Consider the following 23,365-nt stretch of genomic DNA (forward strand, 5'->3'; position numbering starts at 1 on the left):
CACACACACACACACACACACACACAACACACACACACACACACACATACACACACACACACACACACCACCACCACCACCACTGACACCACCACCCTCATAGTCCTCATGGCTCTCGTAAACCTTGACATACCTGAGTTGGAGAAGATGGAAATGTGCTTGTCCCAGTTGCCTCCGCCGCGCGACATGCTGCAGAGGAAGAGCCGAGTGTGCTGGTCCGCAACTTGGGTCGTCGTGTCGGCTCGGCGGTTCGTCGGCTTTGGCTGTCCAGACTGCTGTGACTGCCCAGACAGACCACCCAGACACACACACACACACACACACACACACACACACAAACACACAGCCATCGCCTCCTCGACTCGCAAAGGAACATCCCATGCGATCGCACAACTCATAATCATTATCATCGCCGTCATCATGGTCAGGATCGTCTCATCTGTCGCCGACTGCTGTTTCCACACACACAGGTACACCCGTCTCGCGCTCCCTTGCTGCGTCTGCATCTGTAGCCGTCCCTCTCACGGTGGTGCTGATGGCTGAAGACACACGTCGCATCGAGGGTGGAGAGGCTGATGCACGGCGACGGGCGCTGACGGCTTCGATGCCGGGCGCGTCCGAAGAGGAGGCCAAGGCGGCGATGCGACGGCAGCCGACCATCTCAGTCCGATTCGAGCTGCCGTGGTCGGTGTGGTGCAACCGATGCGAAGGGCTAGCGGTCAAGGGCTCGCGGGCAACCGCTACCAAGGACCATGTCGGCTTTTACTACACCACGCCGGTCTTCACCTTTACTTTTCCGTGTCCGCTCTGCTTCGACAAAGCAGCGCCGATGGTCCTCGCTACGGATCCGAAGCATCGCGACTTTGCAGTCATTACCGGCGGCCGGCGCAAAGCCGAGCCGACGCGTCCACCTCCACTACCCCGACTCGAGACCGATCCGCACGCTTCGGCCATTGCCTCGCTCGAGGCCCGCTTGCTCGGCGAGCCTGATGCCGAGGCCGCTGTCCACGACTACGACGCACTCGAGGCCGCGCTCGCCCGCTCGCAGGTGCTTCACCGCGACGCGCTTGGCGGCCCGCTGGCAGCTGCGCGGACCGCCGCCCGCTCCCGGCGCCATGCCACTGAGGCTGCGCGTCGCGAGGCTGAGGCCCACCTCTGTCCAGCGTCGGTCCGGCTGGCCACGCCGGCGCCGGCCGACGCCGCCGCAGCGCGTGCCGCCATCCGCCGGCGCATCCTGGCCAAGCGCCGTAGGGACTCGGCCGAGCTCGACAGCGAGCCCATACTCACACCTCCGCCGCCACCGTCCAAGAAGCTTGCCTCGCTTCGCTCTGACATGACTGTCCGCAAGCCGTCTGCCCGCTCGGCCGCCTCCGCCGTCGCCTCCGCCAAGTCGCACATCGGCACCCGTCCTCGCCCGACCCTCTCCATCCGCCGCCATTTGCCACTCGCCTCCAACCTTGTCGAAGAGCCGCCACCCTCCCCCGCGCCACCGCCATCGCGACCATCGCCATCGTCACAGCCCACCTCGCAACCTCTTGTCGACTACTGATAGGGTCACCTTATACGATTGACTGGAGCCGCGCTCAGCCCTCTGCACCGGCGTCACACCGCAAAGGGGCATCACCACAACACACACACACACACATACACACGCCACGCACAAGCACACACATATACATACATACATACATACATACATAGCCCCCCACCCCCCCTGGACATGGCCGCACGCAGCACATTTGCCTCCAAATACAACACAGAGGTAGAAGGTAGGCCGGACAGCCACATGCTAGCCCTCCCCTCCCCTCCCCTCGCCTCCCCTCCTCCCCGCACCCTTCATCACTCACGCCCTGACCATGCACAGGCTCGGGAGCCAAGGAAAAGAGATCGGTGTATGTGGCGCCACTGCGGCAGTCGATCACCACCGATGAACTGTACCAGGCCGTGACGGAAGAGACTGGCGCAGTGGTCCTCTCGGTCAAGCTCAATCGCCGGGCTCAGTCCAAGGCCTTTGCGGGATCGGCGTACGTCGAGTTTGCCAGTCATCGCGATGCACAAGCGCTGGTCAAGTCGAACTGGGTCTACGATGGCGTTGCTCTTGATCTGGCTCTCCGCTCCAAACACGAAAAGCTCAAGGAGCGCGCACAGGTTGCAAAGTCCAAGCAGCGCGCCAAGGAGACCAAGAAGAAGCGTCGCACTGCCGATACAGACGCCAACTATATCTAGCATAGCAGAGCTCTGGCTCAGGGCCCAAGCCGCCGCCCACTCACAAGTTGGAGAGTTTCGATTCCGCACATCACTCATATCGTGCACCCGGGCTGGCAGGCCTCACCCCATCGGGTCAGGCAACGGCCGGCAAGCCATGAATGAGATTGGAACGGGCGAGGGCCGAGATGGCACCAGGTGTCCAGCCGGTGGGCATTCATTCGCTGATGAACGCTCACCCGTCGCACCACAACCCCGAAAAGTGAGTCTTCCTTCCGAGTCGGCGTGCCTCCTCCTCCCCCCCTCCCCCCTCGGCCTCGCCCTTCCCCTTTCCCCCTCCCGCACACCCAGACCTTCCCACCGCGCTTTCAACATTACATTGCCGCCAGGCACACCGTGGGCTCGCACTACGACCTATACACGGGTGCAAGGATGGGCGGGCGCTGGGCGTGCGTGTTTCTCCCCAACGCTCATTTTTTGGACGACGCCAGGCGCTTCCGGCCGGTAGGTATGGGCTTGACTCGTGACAGTACGACTCACAGCAGGCAGCAAGCCGCAACTACACAGTGGCGACGACGGAGATCAGCTTCCCACCAAAGCCACCGGCCCATGTCAGCCTCGACACGTCGGCCGACTACCTCACACAGCTCGACAAGGTCTGCACCGCGCTCCAGGTCGAGCGCGACGTCGAGTCGATGGTGCTTGTGGTGGAGAACACCCGCGAGTACATCACCGACGACCGGTGGAACTCGACGCTTATCCTGGCAGGCAAGAAGTTCGAGCTCTGCGTCCGCCCGCAGTTTGCGGTGGCCGAAACGCTGTACCAGCTGCAGTCGCCAGATCCCAAGGACAAGAAGAACGCCATCTTTAAGCTCAAGAAGCAGCTTGTGGACCAGCCGTTTGCAGTTGTCTTTGTCCAGAAAGGCGGCATCGACATCCTCACCAAGATTGTGCTCTCGGCCAAGGGTAATCTCCTCTCGTACGCGCTCGCCGACTACCCGCTGGCCATGGACTCGGCCGACTGGGCGACCATGGAGGCGCCGGTGCTGGACAAGGTCATCGAGTCGCTCTCGTCGCCGAACAACAACGTAGTCAAGCACGCCCTGGCTATCATCACCGGCCTCTGCCGTGGCGTCGATGCCAAGGTAGCGCCCGTCGGCGCCATGATCAACGAACGCTTCCGGGCAAACCTCGACGCTGGCCCGCCGTTTACCTGCCTTGTCAAGCACATCAACTCGACAGATCTCAACGTCCAGGTGGAGGCACTCGAGGCCGTCAACGGCATCATCATGCAGACCACCGACGAGGCCACGCGCGAGCGCTTCTACGAGGCCATCGACGCCTTTGGCTTCAATGCTGCCCTCAAGTCACAGGTCAACGTCGTCGACCTCCCGGCGTTCCGTGAGGCCACGGTGGTGTACCAGAACTACCGCCTCGGCGCCTGCCGCAAGCTCCTGCTCTCCAACTTTGAGTCGGACAACGAGGAGCACGACTTTCTGCTCCTCCGCTACTGGGCGCTCGTGTACCCGGAAGAGGCCATGTCCGAGCTCTCCGACTGGCGCCGGCTCGGCTTCCAGACCACCGATCCGGCCGCAGAGCTGCGCGCCACAGGAATGCTCGGCATCCACGTCGCCATGCAGCTGTTTGAAAAGGCACCGCAGATCGGCAACACTATTGTAGCCGCACAGGCCAAGCGCCCTGAGCGCGACTACCCGTTCTCGGCCGCCTGGATATCCATCGTCTCCACCATGATCGATGTCATGTCGCTCAACCGCGAGCGCGTGCCCGGCGAGCCGGGCACCGTCTTCCTTTGCCTCCTCGACACCGCAGCCCAGCCACCGCAGCCGGCCTCGTCGAGCGACGACGCCGGCTCGGCCATCGGCCTCTTTGAGGGCGACGCCTTCCTCGAGGTCTTTGCCATCTGTGCCCAGGCCTACGACAAGATGTGGAACGATCTCAACTGCACATACGAGGACTTTAGCAAGGGCAACGCCGTCATTCTTGCCAAGCTTGCCGAGGTCATCCGTGCAAACCCCGAGTCGCTCTCCTCGCTCCGCCGCGCCGCCTTTCTCATGGCTACAGGCCTCAAGAAGCGTATCGGCACCGTTGAGGAAGCCTTTGCCGCCATGGGGCTTCGCGAGGCCGAGGCGCCCATCGTCGAGGAGCTCCGCGCCTCGCTCACGGCAGAGATGCTCGAACTCGTCGCTGCCCAACGCATTGCTGCCATGCAGACACCTACCTTGTTTTCGGCCTACACGCAGGACGGCAAGGCTGTCAAGCGGACCGTCGTCAAGATCATGGTCGGCGAGTCAGTCCAGGACATTCGCTTCGGCTCCGCGCCTGACCCGCAGGGCTCGCCTGTCGAGGCCGCCAGCGCCATCACCGTTCTCGAGCCTATCCTCGTCTCAGACGTCCACACTGTCGCCATCGGCGCCTCGTCGCCTATGGTCATGGCTCTCAAGAAGCCCGACCCGGCCATCACCGACCTCGCCTTTTCCATCGTCCTCAAGAGCCCCACGCCCTCGGGCGAGATGACCATCGATGCTGTCGCCCGCGACCGCAAGGTCTTTGTCAACTGGACCGACGGCCTCCGCGCCCTCACCGGCCAGCCGCTTATCTCGCCCGAGGCCTCGGCAGATGCCGCAAAGCTCGCCGAGATGGAGCTCCGCATCCGTATGGTCGAGCTCGACGCCGTCGACGTGCCGTCTGCAGAACCCGAGCGCCCGCCGCCGCCGCCATTCACATTTGTCGTCGACGACAATGCGGCACTGGCCGCCGCAGGCCTCCGCCGCCCGGGTCCGTAACGCTCCCCATTGCTAAATACACTCCCAGCCCAGCCTTCTACTTGGTGCTTCCGACCTGGGCCGGATCTTGTGCACGGTACACAATCTTGGTCGCGCCCGGAGGCGGGAGCACCCGGACAGAACCGTACCCGCCCATGCCCGGGATGCCGCCAGCTCCGCCCTCATCGTCCGAGTCCGAATCGCTGCCGTTCCCGCCGACGAGTGAGCTCGAGCCAGATGCCGCCGGTCGGCTGCTGGAGCTCGCCGCAGCACCGGGCTGAACAATGGCCGAGGGCGGCGCCGCGCCTGCCTGCACACCGGTCCGCCGCGGCTTGGCCCAGTTGATCCGCAGCATGAGGCCTTTCACCTCCACGCCGTCCCAGTAGCGGTCAATGGCAGCGACGGCGTCGGCCCGCGAGCCGAGCCGGACAAACGCGCACGCATGCTTGGGCTGGATCGAGATGGAGCGGATGCCGCCGCGCGCCCACGCAAAGAGCGCTCTCAGATCCGGCTCGCCGATGCGGGCGTCTACGACGCCGCCAAAGAACAACGTGGTGGCAGCTGGATCAGCCGGCGGCGCCGGCTTGGGCCGGCTCGGTCCGTGCCCGTGCGAAACACGCGCCCCGGACCGCCCGCTCCGCGACCCACCCCCGCCGCCGTCGTTGCTCAGGATTTTCTTGGCGTACGGGTCGTCGATACCGTAGTAACGGTTGCGGAACGACTCGTGTGAAAAGTTGTAGTCGTGCTCGGGAATCTCGTGTCGGAACGGGCACTCATCGCCACGGTTGCACTCGCCTCGGAGGAAAAAGGTGCACGGCCGGGCACGGTTGCGCTTGTAGCTCATCTTTGATGATGCCATGCTCTGCAGCCGCGACGACGCAACTTCTGCACCCCACTTGATGAGACCCTTCTCCACCGCCGCCCTGTTTTGTGCCGCCGTGTAGTTGACCATCTTGTCCGAGACCGGGATGAGCTGCGAGGGCAGAGCCAGCGGTCCGCCGCCAGCGGCCGTCGCTCCCGCCGCCACACCCGACGCACCCTTGGCCGCCTCCTCGGCAAGCACCGCATCACGGACTTGAACCGGCAGATTAAAGGTCAGGTCCATCATACACGTCTGACACACGTTCTTCACCTTTGCGCACGTCTGGCAGATGACCGTCGACTTGAACCGAGCCGTTCCTCCTGGCCTCCATCGGAACACCGTGTACGGCTCGGTGCAGATGTTGCACTCTTTCGAGAACCTCGCCCGTGTCTGTCCGCACCGCACGCTGAGCAGTGAGTATATGCCAATAAGTGTGGGGGGGGGGGGGGGGGGGGGGCAGATCCGTTCACTGGGTGGCAGATGACCGTCGACTTGAACCGAGCCGTTCCTCCTGGCCTCCATCGGAACACCGTGTACGGCTCGGTGCAGATGTTGCACTCTTTCGAGAACCTCGCCCGTGTCTGTCCGCACCGCACGCTGAGCAGTGAGTATATGCCAATAAGTGGGTGGGGGGGGGGGGGGGGGGGGGTAAGGCTGTGGTCGCCTCGTCGGTCATCCTTGGCGCCCTTCCGCAAGTCGCGCTACCTAGGCGACCACGGGAGAGGGCGACTGCAAGAGAGGCGGACAGCAGACGTACCATCTTGAGGTATGGGTTGGGTCCCAGGCATACCTCACACAGCACGGGAAAGGTGTCGTCCTCGGCCATGGTGTGGGCGGAGAGAGGAGTACTGCCACCAACCAGTTCAAATGGGAAGTTGTCGCTGTTGCTGTCGCCGAGCCACTTGTTGCCGCCGCCAATGCCGGTGGCGGAGGGACCCACCGACGGCGATCACTGGCACAAGCACGAAACTGAGACAATGATCGAACTGTCATCGAACTACGGTAAGCCTGCAATTCATGGCTGTGGGTCATCGTCATCGTTACTTGATCGACGCGCCAAGTTGGCTACTATTTAACCGCTGCCGTTGCCCATGCCAGTCTCAGCCGACGATGGCCGTTCATGGCCTGCCACCAGCGACATGTCATTTATCGTTGGGCAACGATACCTTCCTTACGATACCTTCCTTACAGCAGAGAACACAGCAACGGCTGAGACCACACAAGCCGCAGCTACACACTCCCACACACACACACACACACACAGACGCGCGCACACACACACACACACACACACACACACACACACACACAACAACAACAACACCCCATACCCATACACACACACACACACACCGCACTCGTCTCGTCATCCAGGCAGGGAAGACGCCGGGAATGAGACGAACACTTGCGGGCAGAGCCATACGTGGGGCTTCTTGGCCTTGCCTGTTCCCCACGAGTCCGTCCCCTGGCCCACGGTGCGAGGCCACGGGCTCCCGACCCATGTCGTCGTATACAGCCTCGCTGCGATGGATGATGGGTATGTCCGAGGTGATTGTGCTCCTGTTGCTGGCGACATCACTACTGAGTGGGTGCTGTGCTCTCGCCCCCTCGCCGGTTGTCCATGCGGCCGAGCATGGCCTGGCCGATAGCGATGACGACTACGCGCCTGCTGCCGTCTTCCTCCCCTCGCTCAGCCCGCCCATGACACTCATTGCCTGGGCTTCACGGCATGGCCATGGTGCAGACCTAGATCTGCTGTACGTCCTCGCAAGTCTCCCGCCGCCAGAGCCTGTCACAAAGCTCAACACTCCGCCGTCACCGCCGCCGCCACCGCCGCCGCCGCCGCCGCCAGCAGCGCTCCTCAACATTGATGGCGATGGAGACGCCGCAGACGACGACGACGCCGCTGTGGTACTCGTGGCCGCTCCATCCAACGAAAACGGTGCGCTTGCCTTTGCGGTGTGGACAAAGCGGACAAACGCCGGCGCAGACTCGGTTCTTCTTCTCGCGTCGTTCGACGGCCGCGGCTGGTCGACGCCGCTCACGCTGCATGGGCCAGTTTTCTCGGGATCACTTGCCGCGCCGGCGCTCGCCTGTATCGGCAGGGAGTGTATGGTGGCGTGGCAGGACAAGAATACCATGCTCGACGGCGAGGACATCGGAAGCGACTGGGACGTCCTTGTCGCCACATCGTCGACCAGTGGCGCGAGTTGGACCCGCGCCTCACGGCTTCGCGACGCTGCCGGCATCGCCATCGACGACGGCGCCAACTCTGTCGCGCCGGCTCTTGCCGCGACGGCGGCCCACGGCGCACCCACCTTTGTGCTGGCATACTCGGGCCTCCGCCCGGGCCTCGCCGACGCCTCTCCGGCTGCCAAGGCTGCCGCCGACTACGACGTTGTCGCACTGAGCACAGCATCGTTGGGCCGGTCGTGGACGTCGCCGGTAGCGGTCAATGATAACGCTGCGTCAGACGACGGCTCGCTTGACCTCGCCATTACTGTGGCTGTCTCGACTGGGGGGCACTGGCTGCTCGCATGGTACGCCACTGGTTCAAGCTCGTCGGCCTATGGTAACGACGCTGATGTCTTTGTGGCACTCAGTTTGGACGCCGACGCCTCGACCTGGCAGCGCTCAACACCTCTCGCCGGCCGGCTGGCTTCGCTCGACGCTGACGTCGACGTCGCGCCTTCTGCCGCCTTTATCTCCGAATGCGTCATCGTTGTCACGTGGCAGTCGAACCTCAATCTCGATGGCACCATCGGCTCCGACTACGACCTGCTGTATGTCACGTCGATCAACTCGGGCGGATCGTGGTCCGAGCCAGCGACCCTCCTCCCTGCAAAAGCTATCAGCGACGCGTTGTATGAGGACGACTCTGAGCCGGTCCTTGTCACTGCCACCACCTTGCCGCTGACGGCAATGGTGGCGTTTACAGCCCGCTCGCCGTCGACCTTTGACCTCGACATTCTGGCCTCGACCCTGTCGCACATCAGCTCGCCGCAGTGCGGCAACGGAGTCATTGAGTGCGGCGAAGAGTGCGAGCCATCAGCAAGCACCCCGTGCTGCACGCGCGATACCTGCGCTCTTCCGACCGTCCACGACACCACCGTCACCTGCGACGACGGCAACCCGTGCACTCGCGATGACACATGCCAAGGCACGCTCGCGGGGGAATGCATCTCGGGGCCCAACTTTTGCGTCGCCTCGCCGCCGCCTCTGGCGTCGCCACCGCCACCACCTGGTAACCCGGCGCCCCCGCTCGGCCCACCGCCGCCTGGCCCGCCACCATTGAGTGCGCCACCGGCGCCCCCAGCACCCCCGGCGCCAGACGGCCCCGTTGGCGTCAACGGAGGCCCGGCTGCCGCCGCCTCCACGCCGCCGCCGTTTGTTGTCGATCCCAAGACCGGCTGGTTTTACCTCTTCTGGATTATGGTGGTCGGACTTGCTGCAGCCTGTCTTGTCGGCGCTTGGCTCCTCTGCCGGGCCAAGAAACGGGCACGCGTGTATGCTACATACGGCGAGCAGCCGCACATCAACGTCATCGAGCCGTCAGGCCACAACCTGCAGGGTCATGTCACTCCGCCACGGCCCGAACACACACCGCAGCCGTCCTCGCCCGAGGCTGCCAAGCTGGCAACGATGGCTTCCGAGGTAGCGACCCAGCTCTCGCCCGAAATGCCAATCACGCCCGAACAGGTCCTCACCATGATTCGCGAGCACGCTGACATTGCCCACGAGCGCCAGCAGCTCTCGCTTCGACAGCAGGCGCTTCACATTCAGGCCCAGAAGCTGAAGTCGCTCAAGCAGCGACTGCGAGAGTCCAACGCGGTGCCGTCGGGCGAGTTCAGCGACGACGACAGCTCGTCGTGCTCTTCGGCTCCGCCCATCCTCCCGCCCTTCCCCATCTCGCCGCAACAGATCCGAGTCGCGCCGCCGCCCACGGTGGTTGATGGCATCGGCCCGGTTGCGCAGCCGTAGTCCGCCTGTGCGCAGCGCGTTAAACCACACTGTGCGATGAGCAAACGATGCACTGGACTTGGGGAATGGCGTTGCAGCCGGGACAGAGAAAGCCGTGCTCACAGTCGAGAGCAATGAGCCGGCGCGGCGTTGAACGGCAGACCTGGCAGATGCGGGCAAGGGCGCGCGAGCGCTCCTTGGCCTCGCGGACGCAGGCGATGCACGAGACTTGGGGAGGCGGGCGCACGAGGCGCAAATGTACGCATGCTCGCACTCGAGCAGTGAGAGCCGCGCCCGCGACTCGCCGCATGTCTGGCATGCCCGCGGAAGCTCCGCAAGCCGTGCCTTGCGCTCCTTGACGCACGTCCCGCACGTCAGCTGCTTGGTGTCGCGGCATGAGCGGCAGAGCCGACCATGCCCGCACTCCATGTCGTACAGCAGGCGCGGTACGGTGGCGCAGACGTGGCACTCGCGCGGCAGGTGCCGGACCGCCATCCGCCGCGCCGCCTCACACACCGCACACGAGACCTGCGGCAGCGCTGCACAGTGGGTGCAGACCGAGCCGTGTCCACAGTCAAACTTTGTGATCGAGCCCTTGGCCGTTCCGCACACCTGGCACGATCGTATTGACGTCTCGTCGCTCTCCATCTCGTGGAGCGACTCGAGCGAGAGTGCAGGCGGGAGCGTGACTGACGACCGGGTCTTTGCCGACGCCATACGTGTCCGGCGAAGCTGGGTCAGCCACGAATCGCGCTCCTGGGCCGAGTTGAGAATGAGGACTAGGAGCGCGGGGTGCTCGCCCGTGGCGTCGCGCCGGGTCCGCCGAAGCACAAGCGCCCGCGACATGTCGTGGTCAGAGAGCCCGCCAAGTCGCGGCCACGACGCCCCGTCGGTCTCAGCGTAGCTCGACGGAAGCAGCGGCTCGAGATCTGGCACCCGGTGCGACTGTTTCGCAAACATCGAGCCGTGGTCCGGATACACCAGAAAGAGGTTCTTGAACGGGAGGAGGCGGACAAAGGCCTGCTCGGTCGCCCACGTCCGCTGCATCAGCCGCTTCTTGACTCGTGGCCAGCGGATCCGACAGTGGGCTTCGACCGGACGGAGCGGAATCTGCCGCTCGTCGAGCTCGGGCAGAGCCTCTTCTACAGTTGCTGACCGCGTCCGCCGGTGGCCGGCCCGCTGCATTGCTCGCGGCGTTGCGCTCCACGGCTCACCATGAGCGTCCTTGGCCACCACCCGGTACACAATGTTGTTGATAGCAATGGCAACAGCAAGTGTGGCAAATGCGTGGAGCGAGACCGTGAACGGGAGCGTCTCGCCGAGCGTCGACGAGAAGATGGCCTTGACCGGCACCTCGGTGGCTGCCGCCCACGTCGCCACCGTCTCGCCCGGCGAGACCGGAAAGCCCTCACCGCCGATGATCACGTGGGTGCACGCCTGCCCGCTCTCATTGAGCACAACCACAAATGCCGGCGCCGCCGCGAGGTCGCCGACCACAGACAGCGCGCCGTCGTCGCGGTACGCGAGCCGGACCGCGGTCCCGGCGTTTGCCAGCGGATCAAGCTGCGGTGCGGACCGCGACGCAAAGTCAAGGACAAAGACCTCGCTGTCAAGCCTGATCGCCATCCCGGCCTCGCGGAACTCGCCCATGGTGACTGAGAGAGCCAGCGGTGCACCATCGACTGCCTGTGGCTCACTTGCCACAATGAGGTTGTGTTGAAACACCTCCCCAAGCGTCTCAGATGGCAGACACTCAAACTGAGACGCGCCAGCCACCACAATGAGGCTGCCGTCGTCGCCGTCCCGGATCCGCATCGGCTGCGGCGCAGTCTCCATGTTGTGGACCGACTCGAGTCGCGCCCGCTGCAGTGGCGGCATGCCACGGGCCCACGACCGCGGCGTCGTCGGCGACTCGACCACAGGCAAACTCTTGCCTATGCTTACCGCCACCACGTCGTCGGGCACCCGCTTGGGCGGCGGCGGCGGCGAGCTCATGCCCGCCTCCTCGCCCGCCAGCTGCGCCTTGACCTCCTGGTACTCGGCGTAGAGCACCGCTGTCTCCTCATGCGGTGCCTTGCGTGCCATCGCAGCCTTGATTGCAGCCTTGAGCTCGGTCTTGCGGGCAAGCAGTCGGTCGTCGCTGCCATGAGTTGCAGGCGGTGCGGCTGGCTCGGGCGAGAGCAGCATGACTGCCGACGCAGCCGTCGGACCAGTTCGTCCGACGTCATCTATCACGACCGGCAGCGGCGCCTCGATCGTCGCCTTGAGCCGTTGGTACTCGTCGTACAGTGGCTGGATGTCCTCTCGCGCGGAGCCCTCGGACATGGCCACCCGGATGGCGTCCTTGACCGCAGCCTTGCGGGCGATGGCCTTGAGCCTCGCGGACACAACCTTGTACTCGTCGTAGAGCGGGGCGATGGTCTCGACCGGCGCGTCCTCCTCCTGTGCAACCGGACCCCAAGCATTCTAGTGAGCGACGTGTCCAATGCGTGGCCATGGCTATGCCCACCACCGCCACCGCCACCGCCACCCCTGCTTCACACTCGTGACGTACCTTCAGTTCCGCAATTCGCCGCTTCAACTCGGTCTTCCGCACACTCAAGTCGGCCATGACGGTCGCCACCCCCAAGCACACGCGGCACAAAGGCGAAAGATAGGGGAGGGAGAGAGGGGAGGGAGCGAGAGAGCGAGAGAGAGACTGTTGCGCGAGAATATATACCCTGCCCTGGGTGGGTGGGGCGACAAGTGTGCTGCCTGTCAGGTCAGGTGACCGACCAGCTTGGGTGCAGGCACGTTCTAATCTCTTCCAGCAGGAGAGGCCAGATGCTATTCGGCATGCCGACGACCACGACGACTACCCGAGTGGTTGTCAAAGATCGTCGGCACATAGTCGCCCGGAAGCACATTGGTTGTTTATGCAACGGGCGTGCATAACTTGAACAACGCTCCGATCACTCATGCACTGCATAGACAACCATCCCCCGCGAGCCAGTGACGATGAACAAGCGTGGGCCATCATACATCACCGCTATCAGCATCGATCCGGCGAGAACACTTGCACAGCTTCCGTGACTCTGGATTCTCGCGCGCATCGACGACGCGGCCTGGGACGGCCTAGCCAACTGTGGGCTCATAGTCAAAGACATCGTGGTAGGCGCGACACATGGCACACGCTGTCCACTCTGGGCGCGAGAGGCAGCCGAGCTTGCGAGCAAGCTCTACTAGTTTGGGCTGCACATTCGCCTCCTTCCCACTCTAGTGCGAGCGCCACTCTTCATCAGTCATGGCGTTGAGAAAGGCGGTGAGATCGGCGGGTTCCGGAACGTCTAGGACATCTACGAACGAGTTGATTGCGGTGGACAGCCTCGGCTGTTGTTGGAGCAGTCTTGGTTGGCGAGGCTCTCTCAGCTGGCGATGCCGTCCGTCCTCACAGGACCAAGAGCATCACAGCCACCCAGAAACAAAACAAAAGCCATCACCTATCACCTGCGGGCATCATCGCAAGGCCCCCGATAGACTCATGGTAGACAGTGGTATCGCATTTGATCACCTTGATATAAAATAGATAGCCGGTGATGTCCACTCCTGTGTGTGTGTGTGTGTGTGTGTGTGTGTGTGTGTGTGTACGGGTGAAGGAGGGGCCACTCGACTCGAAAATATTCATGGCTGCCGAGAACAACCCGCTGGGTGTGGACGTGGCATCGGCCGCTCGCGACGGTTCGGTCCAGAGCAACGGGCCCGTTGCCCTCATTACCGGAATCACCGGCCAGGATGGCTCGTACCTCACCGAGCTTCTTCTTGACAAGGGTGCGTATTGTCCAAACTCATTGCTGCTTCGCCTAGCCCATGCCTCTTGCCTAGTTCCGTTGCCGGCCGTGGATTCCCATTTTGTCGTTTCGGGCGGGAGGAAGGAAGGGCGGGAGGGGGGGGGGAGGGGGAGGGGAAATGCAATAGAGAGGGCGATTGCGAAAGGCAAGGGGGGGTAAGGGAGGTGGAGGCACGGTTGGTGGTATGGGCTCACGAGGAGTCGAATTGTGTGTGTGTGTGTGTGTGCGTGTGTGTGCGTGTAGGCTACACTGTTCATGGCATCATCCGCCGCTCGTCGTCGTTCAACACGGGCCGCATCGAGCATTTGTACGAGGACCCGCACCGCGACTCGCGGCGGCTTGTGCTTCACTACGGTGACATGACGGACACGACGAACCTTCTGTCAATTGTGCAGATTGCCAAGCCCGATGAGGTGTACAACCTCGCCGCACAGTCGCATGTCAAGGTCTCATTTGAGCTGCCCGAGTACACGGCTGATGTGGACGCTGTCGGCGTCCTCCGCATTCTCGACGCCATCCGCGCCGCCAACCTCGGCAAGCAGGTCAAGTTCTACCAGGCCTCCACCTCGGAGCTCTACGGTCTTGTGCAGGAGGTGCCGCAGTCCGAGACGACGCCGTTCTACCCGCGCTCGCCCTACGCTGTGGCCAAGCAGTATGCTTACTGGATCGTTGTCAACTACCGCGAGGCATACAACATGTTTGCCTGCAACGGCATCCTGTTCAACCACGAGTCACCGCGCCGTGGAGCCACCTTTGTCACCCGCAAGATTACCCGCGCTGTGGCCAAGATCGCCGCCGGCAAGCAGAAGGTTGTCTACCTCGGCAACCTCGACGCCAAGCGCGACTGGGGCCATGCCCGCGACTACGTCCGCGGCATGTGGATGATGATGCAGGCCGAAGAGCCTGAGGACTTTGTCCTCGCCACCGGCGAGACACACACCGTCCGCTCCTTCTGTGACGCCGCCTTTAAGGTCATCGGTGTCGAACTGACCTGGCAGGGCGAGGGCATCGAGGAGGTCGGCATCTCGTCGGTCACTGGCGAGCCCGTCGTCAAGGTTGACCCGGCCTACTTCCGCCCCACCGAGGTTGATCTCCTCCTCGGCGACCCGACCAAGGCCCGCACCAAGCTCGGCTGGGTCCCTGAGGTCACCTTTGATGCCCTCGTCCGCGACATGGTTGTCGCCGACCTCGAGGAAATCGGCGCCGGCGACAAGGTCGTCGCTGCTGAGTAACCGTTGCCTGCCCTTCCCGGTCCGCCGCTGCGCTGCCACGCTCGGCGCAACTGCTTCTAGCACCTAAATCCAGTGATCGTACCTGGCTCCCTTCTCTGGCCTAACACGCCTAACACGCCCATTCCCGCGCTCGCACCTGGCAAGCGGTCGGCTCAAGTCGGACGCGTGCCTTGCCGCCGCGGCGCGCGCCCGCTCCGAGCCAAGGCAAAGGACTGGTGCTCGCAGCAAGAGAATATACTCGTCTCGGGGAGAGTAGAGGTGGACAAGGAGAGACACGGGAGCAGGCATGGCTGCCACACCCGTGTACAAGGTCTGTGTCCTCGGCTCAGCAGGCTCAGGGAAGACCACCTGGCTGAGGCGACACGCCACGGGCGAGTTTGTGGCCGAGCACACCCGTACGCATCCATTGTCACTGCGCACGCGCATGCATGCCCACATCCACACACACACACACACACACACACACACACACACACACACACACACACACACACACACACACACACACACACGCACACACACGCATGCGCACACTTTCACATAGAGTGGTCAATGGTTGGGGTGGATGGTGGCGGCCGGGTGACTCACGGTGGCACCCGAGTGGCTGGTGTGGTGGACGATGCTCGACAACGATGCTCTCGACGTCGGGTACGGGATCTGATTGGGGGGATACTACGGCTGGCTACAGCTACGGTCGGCGTTGAGGTTCTCTCGTTGACCTTTAACACCACCCGTGGACCAATCACCTTTCAGATGTGGGACATGGCCGGAACGGACAAGTTTGCCGGGCTCGGCGAAGACTATCTGCTCAACGCCGACGCCGCAGTGGTGTTCTTTGATGTCACAGACAAGTCGTCGTACAAGGCTGTCAAGACCTGGTTCGACATGGTTGAGAGCAAGGATGTCAGCCTGGCTGTCCTCGTCGGGAGCAAGGTCGACAGCTCGGCCCGCGAGGTCTCCAGCTCCTCGGTCACCTTTCACCGCAAGCGCAACGTCCAGTACTACGAGATCTCGTCCAAGTCCAACTACAACTTTGAAAAGCCATTCCTCTACCTCGCTCGCCGTCTTACTAACGACCGCGATCTCCAGTTTGTTGAGACCGTCGAGACCGATGAGCTCGCTGCTGACGCTCCTGCTCCTGCTCCTGCTCTTGCTGCTGTTTCTGTGGCTCCATCTTGCGACGATCCCTCACCCATCCTCACCGCCGCATCCGAGTAAACAAGCCCGCCAATCCCGCTCTCCGCAGCACCTTTCCTCTCCGGGATGCTTTGCAATCACGCCTCGCGAGCCTGTCGCAATCGTGCTTCCGTCGGCTGCCAAATCAGTGCCTGCGTCACGGCGACGGCACAGCCCGGGCGAGAGCGCGACGTTCCAACAAGACACTTGTCGCTATGGCAGCCTCCGAAGATGACCACGGCTGGGCGCTGGGCTTTGTCTCGGCTAAGCTGCAGGCAGTGGCGAGCTGGCCAGATACAGACGGCTTTGCCGCCCGGGACGCCGCATATGCCGCACCCGCGCCGCTGCCGCTGCTGCCGCCGCTGAGCATTGGAAGGATCTGTGCGGCAGTGCAAAAGACCTAGGTTTGTCGTCGGCATGCGTCGTATCTGGACTCCTCAACGAGCTCATTGATTGTGCCACATCTCGGACGTACTGGAACGAAGCTGCAGAGGCCCTGGCGGCTGCTGATCACGACATCATCGGCGTCCATGTCACCGATCCGGTGGCGGTCGTACTCCCCTTTCTGGACGGGCACGAGGTCGACGAGCCCGAGCCCACGGCCAAGGCTAGCGGCGGAAAGAGCGACGATGATGATGGTGGTGGTGGTGGTGGTAGCGGGCCGATTGCCGATCCCAACTCGATGTTTACCTACTCGGCAGCTGGTGCGAGCGCGGTCGAGGACCACCTCCTGCAGACTGCACGGATGGCCGGCATCAGCGTGCCGCTCGTCGCCAGGCCGACTCCAGACGACGCCATCGCTGCGCTCTGGCCAGTTGTCCGTGATGAGCTGGGCGTTCAAGAGGCGGTCATCGAGAGTCTGGGTGGCAAGCCTGTGTCTGTGGTCCAAGTCGAGGTCTACAAGCAGATGCACAACGCGTTCTGTGGCTACTACATGCTGACCAACACTGCTGGGCTGGTGGCAGCTCTACTTGCCGGGCCGGCATCGGCAGTCGGGCGGGGAGCCATTTCGCGGCTGAGCAACGCTGCGCACTCGTGGCAGAGCTACGCAGTGACCCGGGCCAGGCTCCTGAGTTATCTCGCCGAAAAGGGTGACGAGCTCTGGTTTCCGTGGGAGGCCAAGGCCATCCAGTCCGGCTCGATGGAGCGTGCGCACGTTCAGTACCTGATGACCCAGATGCTGACACCCCGGGCGGTCGCCCGTCTGGCTGCTGCGCACATCCAGATCGTGTATCTTTCTGACGTGGCGCTCCTCCTCAAAGGCGTGTTTGGCGAGCAGCGGCTGGCCGCTCTCTCCAAGGTCTTTGATACCTTTCACAACCAGGCCTCGTCGGCGGTGGTGGTCTGCCTCGGCCTCGCCACCCACTGGGTCACAATCGGGGTGACCAAGAGTGGCGACGCCGACGGCGTCCGGTTGTACATGCTCAACTCGCTCAACTCGCCGGTGCTCGGCAAGGACGACGCCGGCCTGTGGGAGGTCTGCCTCGATGCTGCCGACTCGCGATGGTTCCGTGAGGGCAAGCGCTACGAGTATGGCCGTCTCCTGCTGTACCTTCAGATGATGGCCGACTGCCAGGCGGCGCTGAGCGTCCTTGCCTCGCTTGCCATCGGCGAGCTCTCGGTCTTTGACCACTGGATCGACGGCGGTCTCGGCTCTGTTCTCGACTCGTTTGAGTCCCGCGCCTGGCCGCTTGCTCCACTTGCTCTGCCTCCCCCCGCCGACGCCGTCGTTGTCCTCGAGGCCTGGCTCTCGTCGTACTTTCCGCCCAAAATCATCGAGGAGATCGCGCTGCCGCGGCTGGCCGCTCTCGCCGCCTCGTCACGCGACGAGCTGCCGCCCAGGCTGGTTGCCTTTTACGCATCCATCCGTACGCTCGCGGACACGTCTGCATATGGCGCCCTTGCCGCCGCCTCGCCGGCCCTCCCGCGACTCGTCGAGACTCTAGACGCAATGGCTGAAGCTGCGCCGCGACTCGACGCGGACGCAAACGCGCGAGCCTCGGCCACTTGACCACCATATTGATGCGCTTGGTTCTTGCTTGCATTTGTGTCGTTGTGGTTGCAACAGCAGTTGCAGTTGACCCCAATCATGCTCTTGCGCGCTCTGCTTCGCATTTGGCTGTCAACACCCGCAGGCTTGTCGATGGGTACGACAACACGCTGGTGGTGTGTGTGCGGCTTTTTCCGGAGATCGGTAAAAATGTGGCTCGCGATCACACATGCCCCCCTCTCACTCACCTTCCCCAACACTCACACTCACACACACACACACGCAGAACGCTCGTCATCTGTGAGCCAGTCAGCCGATGGTACCCTGCAATGCAGGGCATAGCAGACTACGTTCAACTCGAGCTGGATCATGCAGAGGTCAAGACGCGAGTGCTGGAGGTGTGGACGGCGCCCGAATCTGGGAAGGACAGCGCAGGCACACGCGCGGTTCTGCTGGCGACGGTGACGGTGGTCCTGGCGCGGGTTGAGGCTGGAGGGAGGCGCAACGGAACCTGCTTTCACCAGGAGAACGGCCTGGATGTGAGGCGCAAGTGGGTGGGATCGTTTGTGTTTGATCTGCCGCCGACAGCCGCGGTGGCGGCGTTGATGGTGGCCGGGAGCGCCACTCCTGCAGTGGTGGTGGCGCTTCCGCCTGTGGCGGTTGCGGGACCGGTCATCCGGCTCGGCCCGGTGCGGATTGTCGACCGAGGCAGAGACGGAGACCGAATCGCGCTCGTAGTTGTGGCAGCTGGCGCAGTTGCGGTGGGGCTCGGTGCGGGCGGGTGCGCGCGGCGAGGACGCCGGCCAGCAGTGTCGGCGGAGGAGACGAGCACGGTTGGCGCGGCCGAGACCGCGACTGATGCTAACGCCGAAGCCACCGGCTCTTCTGAGACTCCCATGGTGGTGATTGAGGGCGGGCGGCGACAATACAACTCGCTGGCGTCGTACGCCGGTGGGTGGGGCTCGGGCGGCGACGGGCGCAGCCGGATGCGGTTCATCCAGATGGCGGTCCCGCCACAGTACAACGTCGAGTACACGACAGGGCGCGACGGCGACGAGCACGACTCGCTGTTCCGGTAGCTCAGCCAGTAAGACGGGCCAAGTTTTTGGGAGTGAGTCAGCGGTCAGCAGCGTTGGCCACAAACTCGATGGGGTTGTGGCCCTTGGGGCACGCGTGCTGCGAGCGGAAGTCGAGGTAGAGCAGAGCCGAGTTGAGATGGTACCAGAAGATCCATGCGGCGATGGCGTGCCAGATCATGTGCGAGTGGCCAAAGTAGTCAAAGGTGCCCGGGAACCAGCGCTCCGGGATCTGGGTGACGTAGATGACGGCGGCGACTCCGAGCCAGAAGAACACCATGAGCATGCGACCGAGAATGAGCGAGACCTCCTCGGCGGCCCAGCCGTGGAGGTAGACCCAGTGCGAGATGGGGACGACAGCAAGGCCGGCCAACATGCCATACATGCCAAGCCGGGTGTAGTAGCCCTGGTGGAAGAGGCCGATGGAGGGAAAGAGGAGAAGGCCGAGGGTGGCGGCAGAGACAAGAGTGATGAGCAGCTGGTAAAACGAGGAGAGGAGCGGGTAGCAGGCAAAGCCAAAGTGGATGCCCGGCATGAAGGCGGCCGACATGAGCAGGGCGATGCCCATGTAGTCGAGCCGGGCAAGGAGGGCCGAGACCGGCGCCGATGTGCAGTAAAAGGTGTGGAAGATGGCCGAGGCGGCAAAGGCGACCACGCCGGCGGCCAGGTAGATGGCAAAGGCTGACGAGTGGCCGGCGACGACGTCGGCGCCCGGGCCATCGGCGCCCACCGCGCGAGCAACCGGATCAAAGACCCAGCTCCGGACAACCAGCGCGTGGAGAAGAGCAGCAGCAAGGCCGGTGGCGGCAAGGTGGCTCCACATGTTGGCGCTCTCGTTGTGCAGACGGAAGATCGAGACAAGACAAAGCCGGAACGAAAAGTATGCTCGGTAGCCACTGAGGATGTACCGGTTGGTGGCGAGCCATGCTGGCGCCGCCGCGTAGTCGACCAGCACGTACTCGCGCGGCCGCCCGTAAACCGGCGTGGGCTTCTCCCCGCTCTCACCAGCCCACCGTCGTCCTCTGCTCACCCACGGCGAGCTTGCGCTCGACGTGCTGCTCTCTGTTCGTCGCATGGGAGAGGAGTACTCAAGGCGCGGTGGGAAGGGGGGGGGCCACGGAGGTGTGGGCGTGGGTGCGACACGACGACATGCCACAATGACACAACCCATTCTGCGAGCGGACAGTAACCGTGGGACAGGTGGTGATTATCCCGGCGGACCTAGCGTCTGTTAACCATGTGTTGGCGAAGATTCATCGAAGCAATGAGGGAAACCGAACGCTCGATGCAGGCTGTATTGCAAGCTACTTTCGTCGGCCCTCCGGGCGCAAGCTCGCGAGGCAATTTCTCGGGCCATCAGAGCCCTTTCTTCTTTTGCTCCGCTTGGTACCCTCCTCCTCCCCAACCAAAAGGGGGGGGGGGGCGTGCTGTGGGTCTTTTTTTTTGTTGGGGATCTGGCGGTGGGCGGAGCTACTCTTCTCTCCCCTGCAGCCGCGACCAAGGTCGCACGCCATGGCGGCCACACCTTGGCAGGGACAAGACCTTTTCACGCTGCCGTTGCTGGTGCGGATCGTGTGGACAAGACCGATCTCGCGCTCGACGTCGTTGTCTGTTGATCGCAGCGAGGCGTACGCGCAGGCGGGTGCCGCCGGATCGCCGCTGCCGCTCATCCCCAGCACTCCTGCGCCGCATCCGAGCCAGACGGCGTCCACGTTGGTGTTTCTGCCCGCTCCAGTCAAGCGCGCTGTGCGCCGGAGCGAACTTGAGGTCTCACGGCTGACGATCCGGTGTGAAGCGGGCGAGGCTGGCGAGGCGGCGCCGGACATCGATCGGGTCGACTTGGTCTTGGTCCAGGACGGGCCCGGCGACGGCTACGTCCCGATCCAGCAAGTGTTCAAGAACGGCACAGGGAGTTGCGAGTACGATGCAACTGCGACAGGCGATGAAGTGGTAGCAGACAGCATAGTGGGCGTGGTCGAGGTGAGCGTCCGGCGCGGTTTTCCGCGCAGCGAGCTGGCGATGACCATCGACGCGGCCGAGATCGACTGGATGTCCGGCGGCGATGTGGCGGCGACAGCCCGGCTCTTTGCGGATGTCTGCAGCCTAACGATCATAGGCAAGCCGTCCGGCACGGACCTCGAGCTGCCAGATCATCTTGCGTCTATGGAGGGCCTGGTGAGACTGTCTGTGGTGGCGAGCCGGAGCGGGAGCGGCGTCCCACCGACCGCGGTCCTCCCGCCAACCACGCGCTTCCTCACCAGACTGACGAGTCTCCGGCTCCGGCTGCCCAACGCTGAAGCTGGCGACCGGTTGAGCGACTTGCCTGGCCTCACGGCCGTCCAGCTTGATCACTCGCGGCTTCGCGAGCTGCCGCCAGGGCTGGAAAGCCTGGCGGCGGTTCAGGTGCTCTCGCTGACGCACAGCAGTGTCGAACAAGTGGTCGGATCACGGCTGGCGCGAAGCGCGGAGAGTCTCACAGAGCTCAACGTTGCTCACAATCAGCTCGACGGCAGAGGTCTGGCTGCTCTTGTTGATGGCGGGCTGCGGTTTGTGGCGCTGAGGCGGCTTGTGCTCTCGCAGAACCGACTCGAGGCGCTACCGCTCGCCGTGACGCTCGCCGCCGCCCTGCCTGTGCTCGAGACGCTGGACGTGTCGTGGAACAAGCTGCGCTCGCTTGATCTGAGGTACTGCGCCAAGCTGGTGACGCTCGTCGCCGTCGGCAATTCACTGGTAGGCGCGCCCGAGCTGCATCCGCGCGCGCCAGTTGGAGTGCTCAATCTGGCGAGCAACGCGCTAACCGAGGTGCGCGCCCTCGAGGAGTGGGCACGTCAGGCTGGATCACAGCTACGTCTCTCGCGGTTGGACCTTGGGAGCAACGCGCTAGTAGATGTGAGCGGGCTTTTGCGGGCACTGCACGGAGTCGACTTTTTGGATTTACACGACAACGCGCTGGCGGCTGTGCCGGCGGCGCTGTTCACGGGCGATGTCGTGCAGCGTGCGCGACTTCCGATGGCGCGCCAGGTGGAGTTAGAGGACTCGTCGCTCCCGCGGATCCGAGCCCTCCTGCATGGCAACGAGTGGGCGAGGAGCGAGGAAGTTGACGGCTTCATCGCGGGTGCGATGGTCGTGCCGCCGCTCAAGGCGCTCGCCGGCGAGGTTGCGCTGGCCGAGCATGGTATGCGTGGGCTGGAGCTGGAGGGCCTTGCGCGCGCCATGGGGGATGGGCTCGGCGACGATGAGATCTTCTGGCTCCATCGCGAGTACGAGCGGTGCGACGAGTGCCGGCGGTGGGCGTGGCGCGGCGGGCTGTGGCGGGCGCGTTCGAGTGCGAGGTATCTCGACGAGCGGATTGTGGTCGAGGAGGCAAGGTGTCGAGGGTGTGTGGACGGTTTACGATGAGCAGCAGAGCCCGCCGGCAAAGGCGTGGCTCAGCGGAGGGCGGCAAGGCGTGCGGTGAGGTCGTCTTCGGCGTCGGCCTCTGCAGTGGATGCCGGCTGGGAGAGCGAGGGCGTGCCGAGCTGCTCCGAAACCTCGAGGCCGTGCTCGTCGGCGACCTCCTGGATGAGCGAGTCGACCTGCTCCACCGGTGCGGAGACCTGTGTCGAGTCGCCCATGGCGTTTTCGACAAACTGCGAGGTGACGTCCATGTCTGAGAACTGCTCCTCGAACTTGTCCATGACTGCGGAGATCTCTTCGAGATTCATCGACTGCAGCGCCTTGTCCATGCCCTTTGTCACGCCGGCCATAGTCTTTGTCACGCGCTTCATCTGGATAGCGGACTGCAGGCGCGAGGCGACAGCATCGATGCGCGAGCCCATCCGTAGATAGTTGAGTGATTGATTCTTCTCTCGAATGGCGTTTTGCGCGTAGATCCGTGCACCCTCAGTGTTCCCGTCCTCGATGGCCTTCTTCAGCTTCCTCCGCTGCGCCGCCTCCTGCTTCTTGGCCTTCTTAGACATCCGCGTGAACTGCTTCGAGGTAAACTTGAGCTGAAACAGTTGCTCTACCCCCGCCCACCCCACACGCACCCACATGCACGCAACATACATACACAAGCCACCACATGCCACATGACCAACCATCCATATAAGTCAACCCTAACCCCCTCCCCCCCCCACCTCCTCACCTCCTCGCTTCCCTTGACCCCCCTCCCCCCCCCCCCCCCCCCCCCCACCCGCGCATGCCACTTCCGAACACTTGCCCCTCTCACTAGCCACCGGTTGGCAAACCACCTGCACCACACACACCCCTTCT

General features: G+C 63.5%; 11 protein-coding genes across 11 annotated transcripts in view; 7 read left to right on the forward strand and 4 right to left on the reverse strand.

The window, feature by feature from the left end:
* Positions 1–604: 604 nt before the first annotated feature.
* Positions 605–2,226, forward strand: AMSG_05641 (uncharacterized protein; the record flags this gene model as incomplete). The annotated part of the gene is made up of 2 exons (XM_013902255.1): positions 605–1,406; positions 1,865–2,226. The coding sequence occupies 2 exons, from the start codon at positions 605–607 to the stop codon at positions 2,224–2,226; spliced, it is 1,164 nt and encodes a 387-aa protein (XP_013757709.1).
* Positions 2,227–2,637: 411 nt separating this feature from the next.
* AMSG_05642 (uncharacterized protein) lies at positions 2,638–5,009 on the forward strand (the record flags this gene model as incomplete). Its single annotated transcript, XM_013902256.1, has 2 exons — positions 2,638–2,709; positions 2,736–5,009. 2 exons carry the CDS (start codon positions 2,638–2,640, stop codon positions 5,007–5,009), a joined length of 2,346 nt encoding a protein of 781 aa, XP_013757710.1.
* On the reverse strand, positions 3,565–6,676 carry AMSG_05643 (zinc finger CCCH domain-containing protein 49; the record flags this gene model as incomplete). The annotated part of the gene is made up of 2 exons (XM_013902257.1): positions 3,565–6,240; positions 6,608–6,676. 2 exons carry the CDS (start codon positions 6,674–6,676, stop codon positions 5,047–5,049), a joined length of 1,263 nt encoding a protein of 420 aa, XP_013757711.1. The 3' UTR covers positions 3,565–5,046.
* A 2,561-nt stretch (positions 6,677–9,237) lies between these two features.
* Positions 9,238–12,545, reverse strand: AMSG_05645 (uncharacterized protein). Its single transcript, XM_013902258.1, has 2 exons — positions 12,365–12,545; positions 9,238–12,252 (listed from the first exon to the last, which is right to left on the reverse strand). Exons 1-2 carry the CDS (start codon positions 12,419–12,421, stop codon positions 9,403–9,405), a joined length of 2,907 nt encoding a protein of 968 aa, XP_013757712.1. The 5' UTR covers positions 12,422–12,545; the 3' UTR covers positions 9,238–9,402.
* Positions 12,423–13,281, forward strand: AMSG_11894 (uncharacterized protein). The gene has a single exon (XM_013902314.1). It carries the CDS (start codon positions 12,768–12,770, stop codon positions 13,101–13,103), a length of 336 nt encoding a protein of 111 aa, XP_013757768.1. The 5' UTR covers positions 12,423–12,767; the 3' UTR covers positions 13,104–13,281.
* A 175-nt stretch (positions 13,282–13,456) lies between these two features.
* On the forward strand, positions 13,457–14,954 carry AMSG_05646 (GDP-mannose 4,6 dehydratase). Its single transcript, XM_013902259.1, has 2 exons — positions 13,457–13,617; positions 13,881–14,954. The coding sequence occupies exons 1-2, from the start codon at positions 13,473–13,475 to the stop codon at positions 14,867–14,869; spliced, it is 1,134 nt and encodes a 377-aa protein (XP_013757713.1). The 5' UTR covers positions 13,457–13,472; the 3' UTR covers positions 14,870–14,954.
* A 148-nt stretch (positions 14,955–15,102) lies between these two features.
* Positions 15,103–16,104, forward strand: AMSG_05647 (GTP-binding nuclear protein Ran-4). Its single transcript, XM_013902260.1, has 2 exons — positions 15,103–15,264; positions 15,558–16,104. The coding sequence occupies exons 1-2, from the start codon at positions 15,156–15,158 to the stop codon at positions 16,085–16,087; spliced, it is 639 nt and encodes a 212-aa protein (XP_013757714.1). The 5' UTR covers positions 15,103–15,155; the 3' UTR covers positions 16,088–16,104.
* Positions 16,105–16,260: 156 nt separating this feature from the next.
* AMSG_05648 (uncharacterized protein) lies at positions 16,261–18,166 on the forward strand (the record flags this gene model as incomplete). The annotated part of the gene is made up of 2 exons (XM_013902261.1): positions 16,261–16,426; positions 16,450–18,166. 2 exons carry the CDS (start codon positions 16,261–16,263, stop codon positions 18,054–18,056), a joined length of 1,773 nt encoding a protein of 590 aa, XP_013757715.1. The 3' UTR covers positions 18,057–18,166.
* A 22-nt stretch (positions 18,167–18,188) lies between these two features.
* On the forward strand, positions 18,189–19,114 carry AMSG_05649 (uncharacterized protein; the record flags this gene model as incomplete). The annotated part of the gene is made up of 2 exons (XM_013902262.1): positions 18,189–18,192; positions 18,378–19,114. The coding sequence occupies 2 exons, from the start codon at positions 18,189–18,191 to the stop codon at positions 19,112–19,114; spliced, it is 741 nt and encodes a 246-aa protein (XP_013757716.1).
* AMSG_05650 (progestin and adipoQ receptor family member 3) lies at positions 18,788–20,282 on the reverse strand (the record flags this gene model as incomplete). The annotated part of the gene is made up of 2 exons (XM_013902263.1): positions 18,788–20,099; positions 20,268–20,282. 2 exons carry the CDS (start codon positions 20,280–20,282, stop codon positions 19,152–19,154), a joined length of 963 nt encoding a protein of 320 aa, XP_013757717.1. The 3' UTR covers positions 18,788–19,151.
* Positions 20,283–22,539: 2,257 nt separating this feature from the next.
* The window catches only part of AMSG_05652 (charged multivesicular body protein 1), a gene marked incomplete at both ends in the record, with an annotated part of 1,268 nt that continues 442 nt past the window's right edge, over positions 22,540–23,365 (reverse strand). The window contains one exon of the mRNA XM_013902264.1: positions 22,540–23,114. Within this exon, the coding sequence (XP_013757718.1) occupies positions 22,540–23,114 (575 nt within the window). The remainder of the gene's footprint in view (positions 23,115–23,365) is intronic.

The sequence above is a fragment of the Thecamonas trahens genome (assembly GCF_000142905.1).
Source record: "Thecamonas trahens ATCC 50062 unplaced genomic scaffold supercont1.24, whole genome shotgun sequence".
In the NCBI taxonomy this organism is placed as follows: domain Eukaryota; order Apusomonadida; family Apusomonadidae; genus Thecamonas; species Thecamonas trahens.

Excerpts from the sequence above, each read along its gene's own strand:
- AMSG_05645 (XM_013902258.1), bottom strand. The coding sequence starts at position 12,421 with ATGGCCGACTTGAGTGTGCGGAAGACCGAGTTGAAGCGGCGAATTGCG. Across the intron at positions 12,253-12,364 it reads GGCGAATTGCGGAACTGAAG|GAGGAGGACGCGCCGGTCGA; the intron begins GTACGTCACGAG and ends CCGGTTGCACAG.
- AMSG_05646 (XM_013902259.1), top strand. The coding sequence starts at position 13,473 with ATGGCTGCCGAGAACAACCCGCTGGGTGTGGACGTGGCATCGGCCGCT. Across the intron at positions 13,618-13,880 it reads CGAGCTTCTTCTTGACAAGG|GCTACACTGTTCATGGCATC; the intron begins GTGCGTATTGTC and ends GTGTGCGTGTAG.
- AMSG_05647 (XM_013902260.1), top strand. The coding sequence starts at position 15,156 with ATGGCTGCCACACCCGTGTACAAGGTCTGTGTCCTCGGCTCAGCAGGC. Across the intron at positions 15,265-15,557 it reads GTTTGTGGCCGAGCACACCC|CTACGGTCGGCGTTGAGGTT; the intron begins GTACGCATCCAT and ends GGCTGGCTACAG.
- AMSG_11894 (XM_013902314.1), top strand. The coding sequence starts at position 12,768 with ATGCACTGCATAGACAACCATCCCCCGCGAGCCAGTGACGATGAACAA.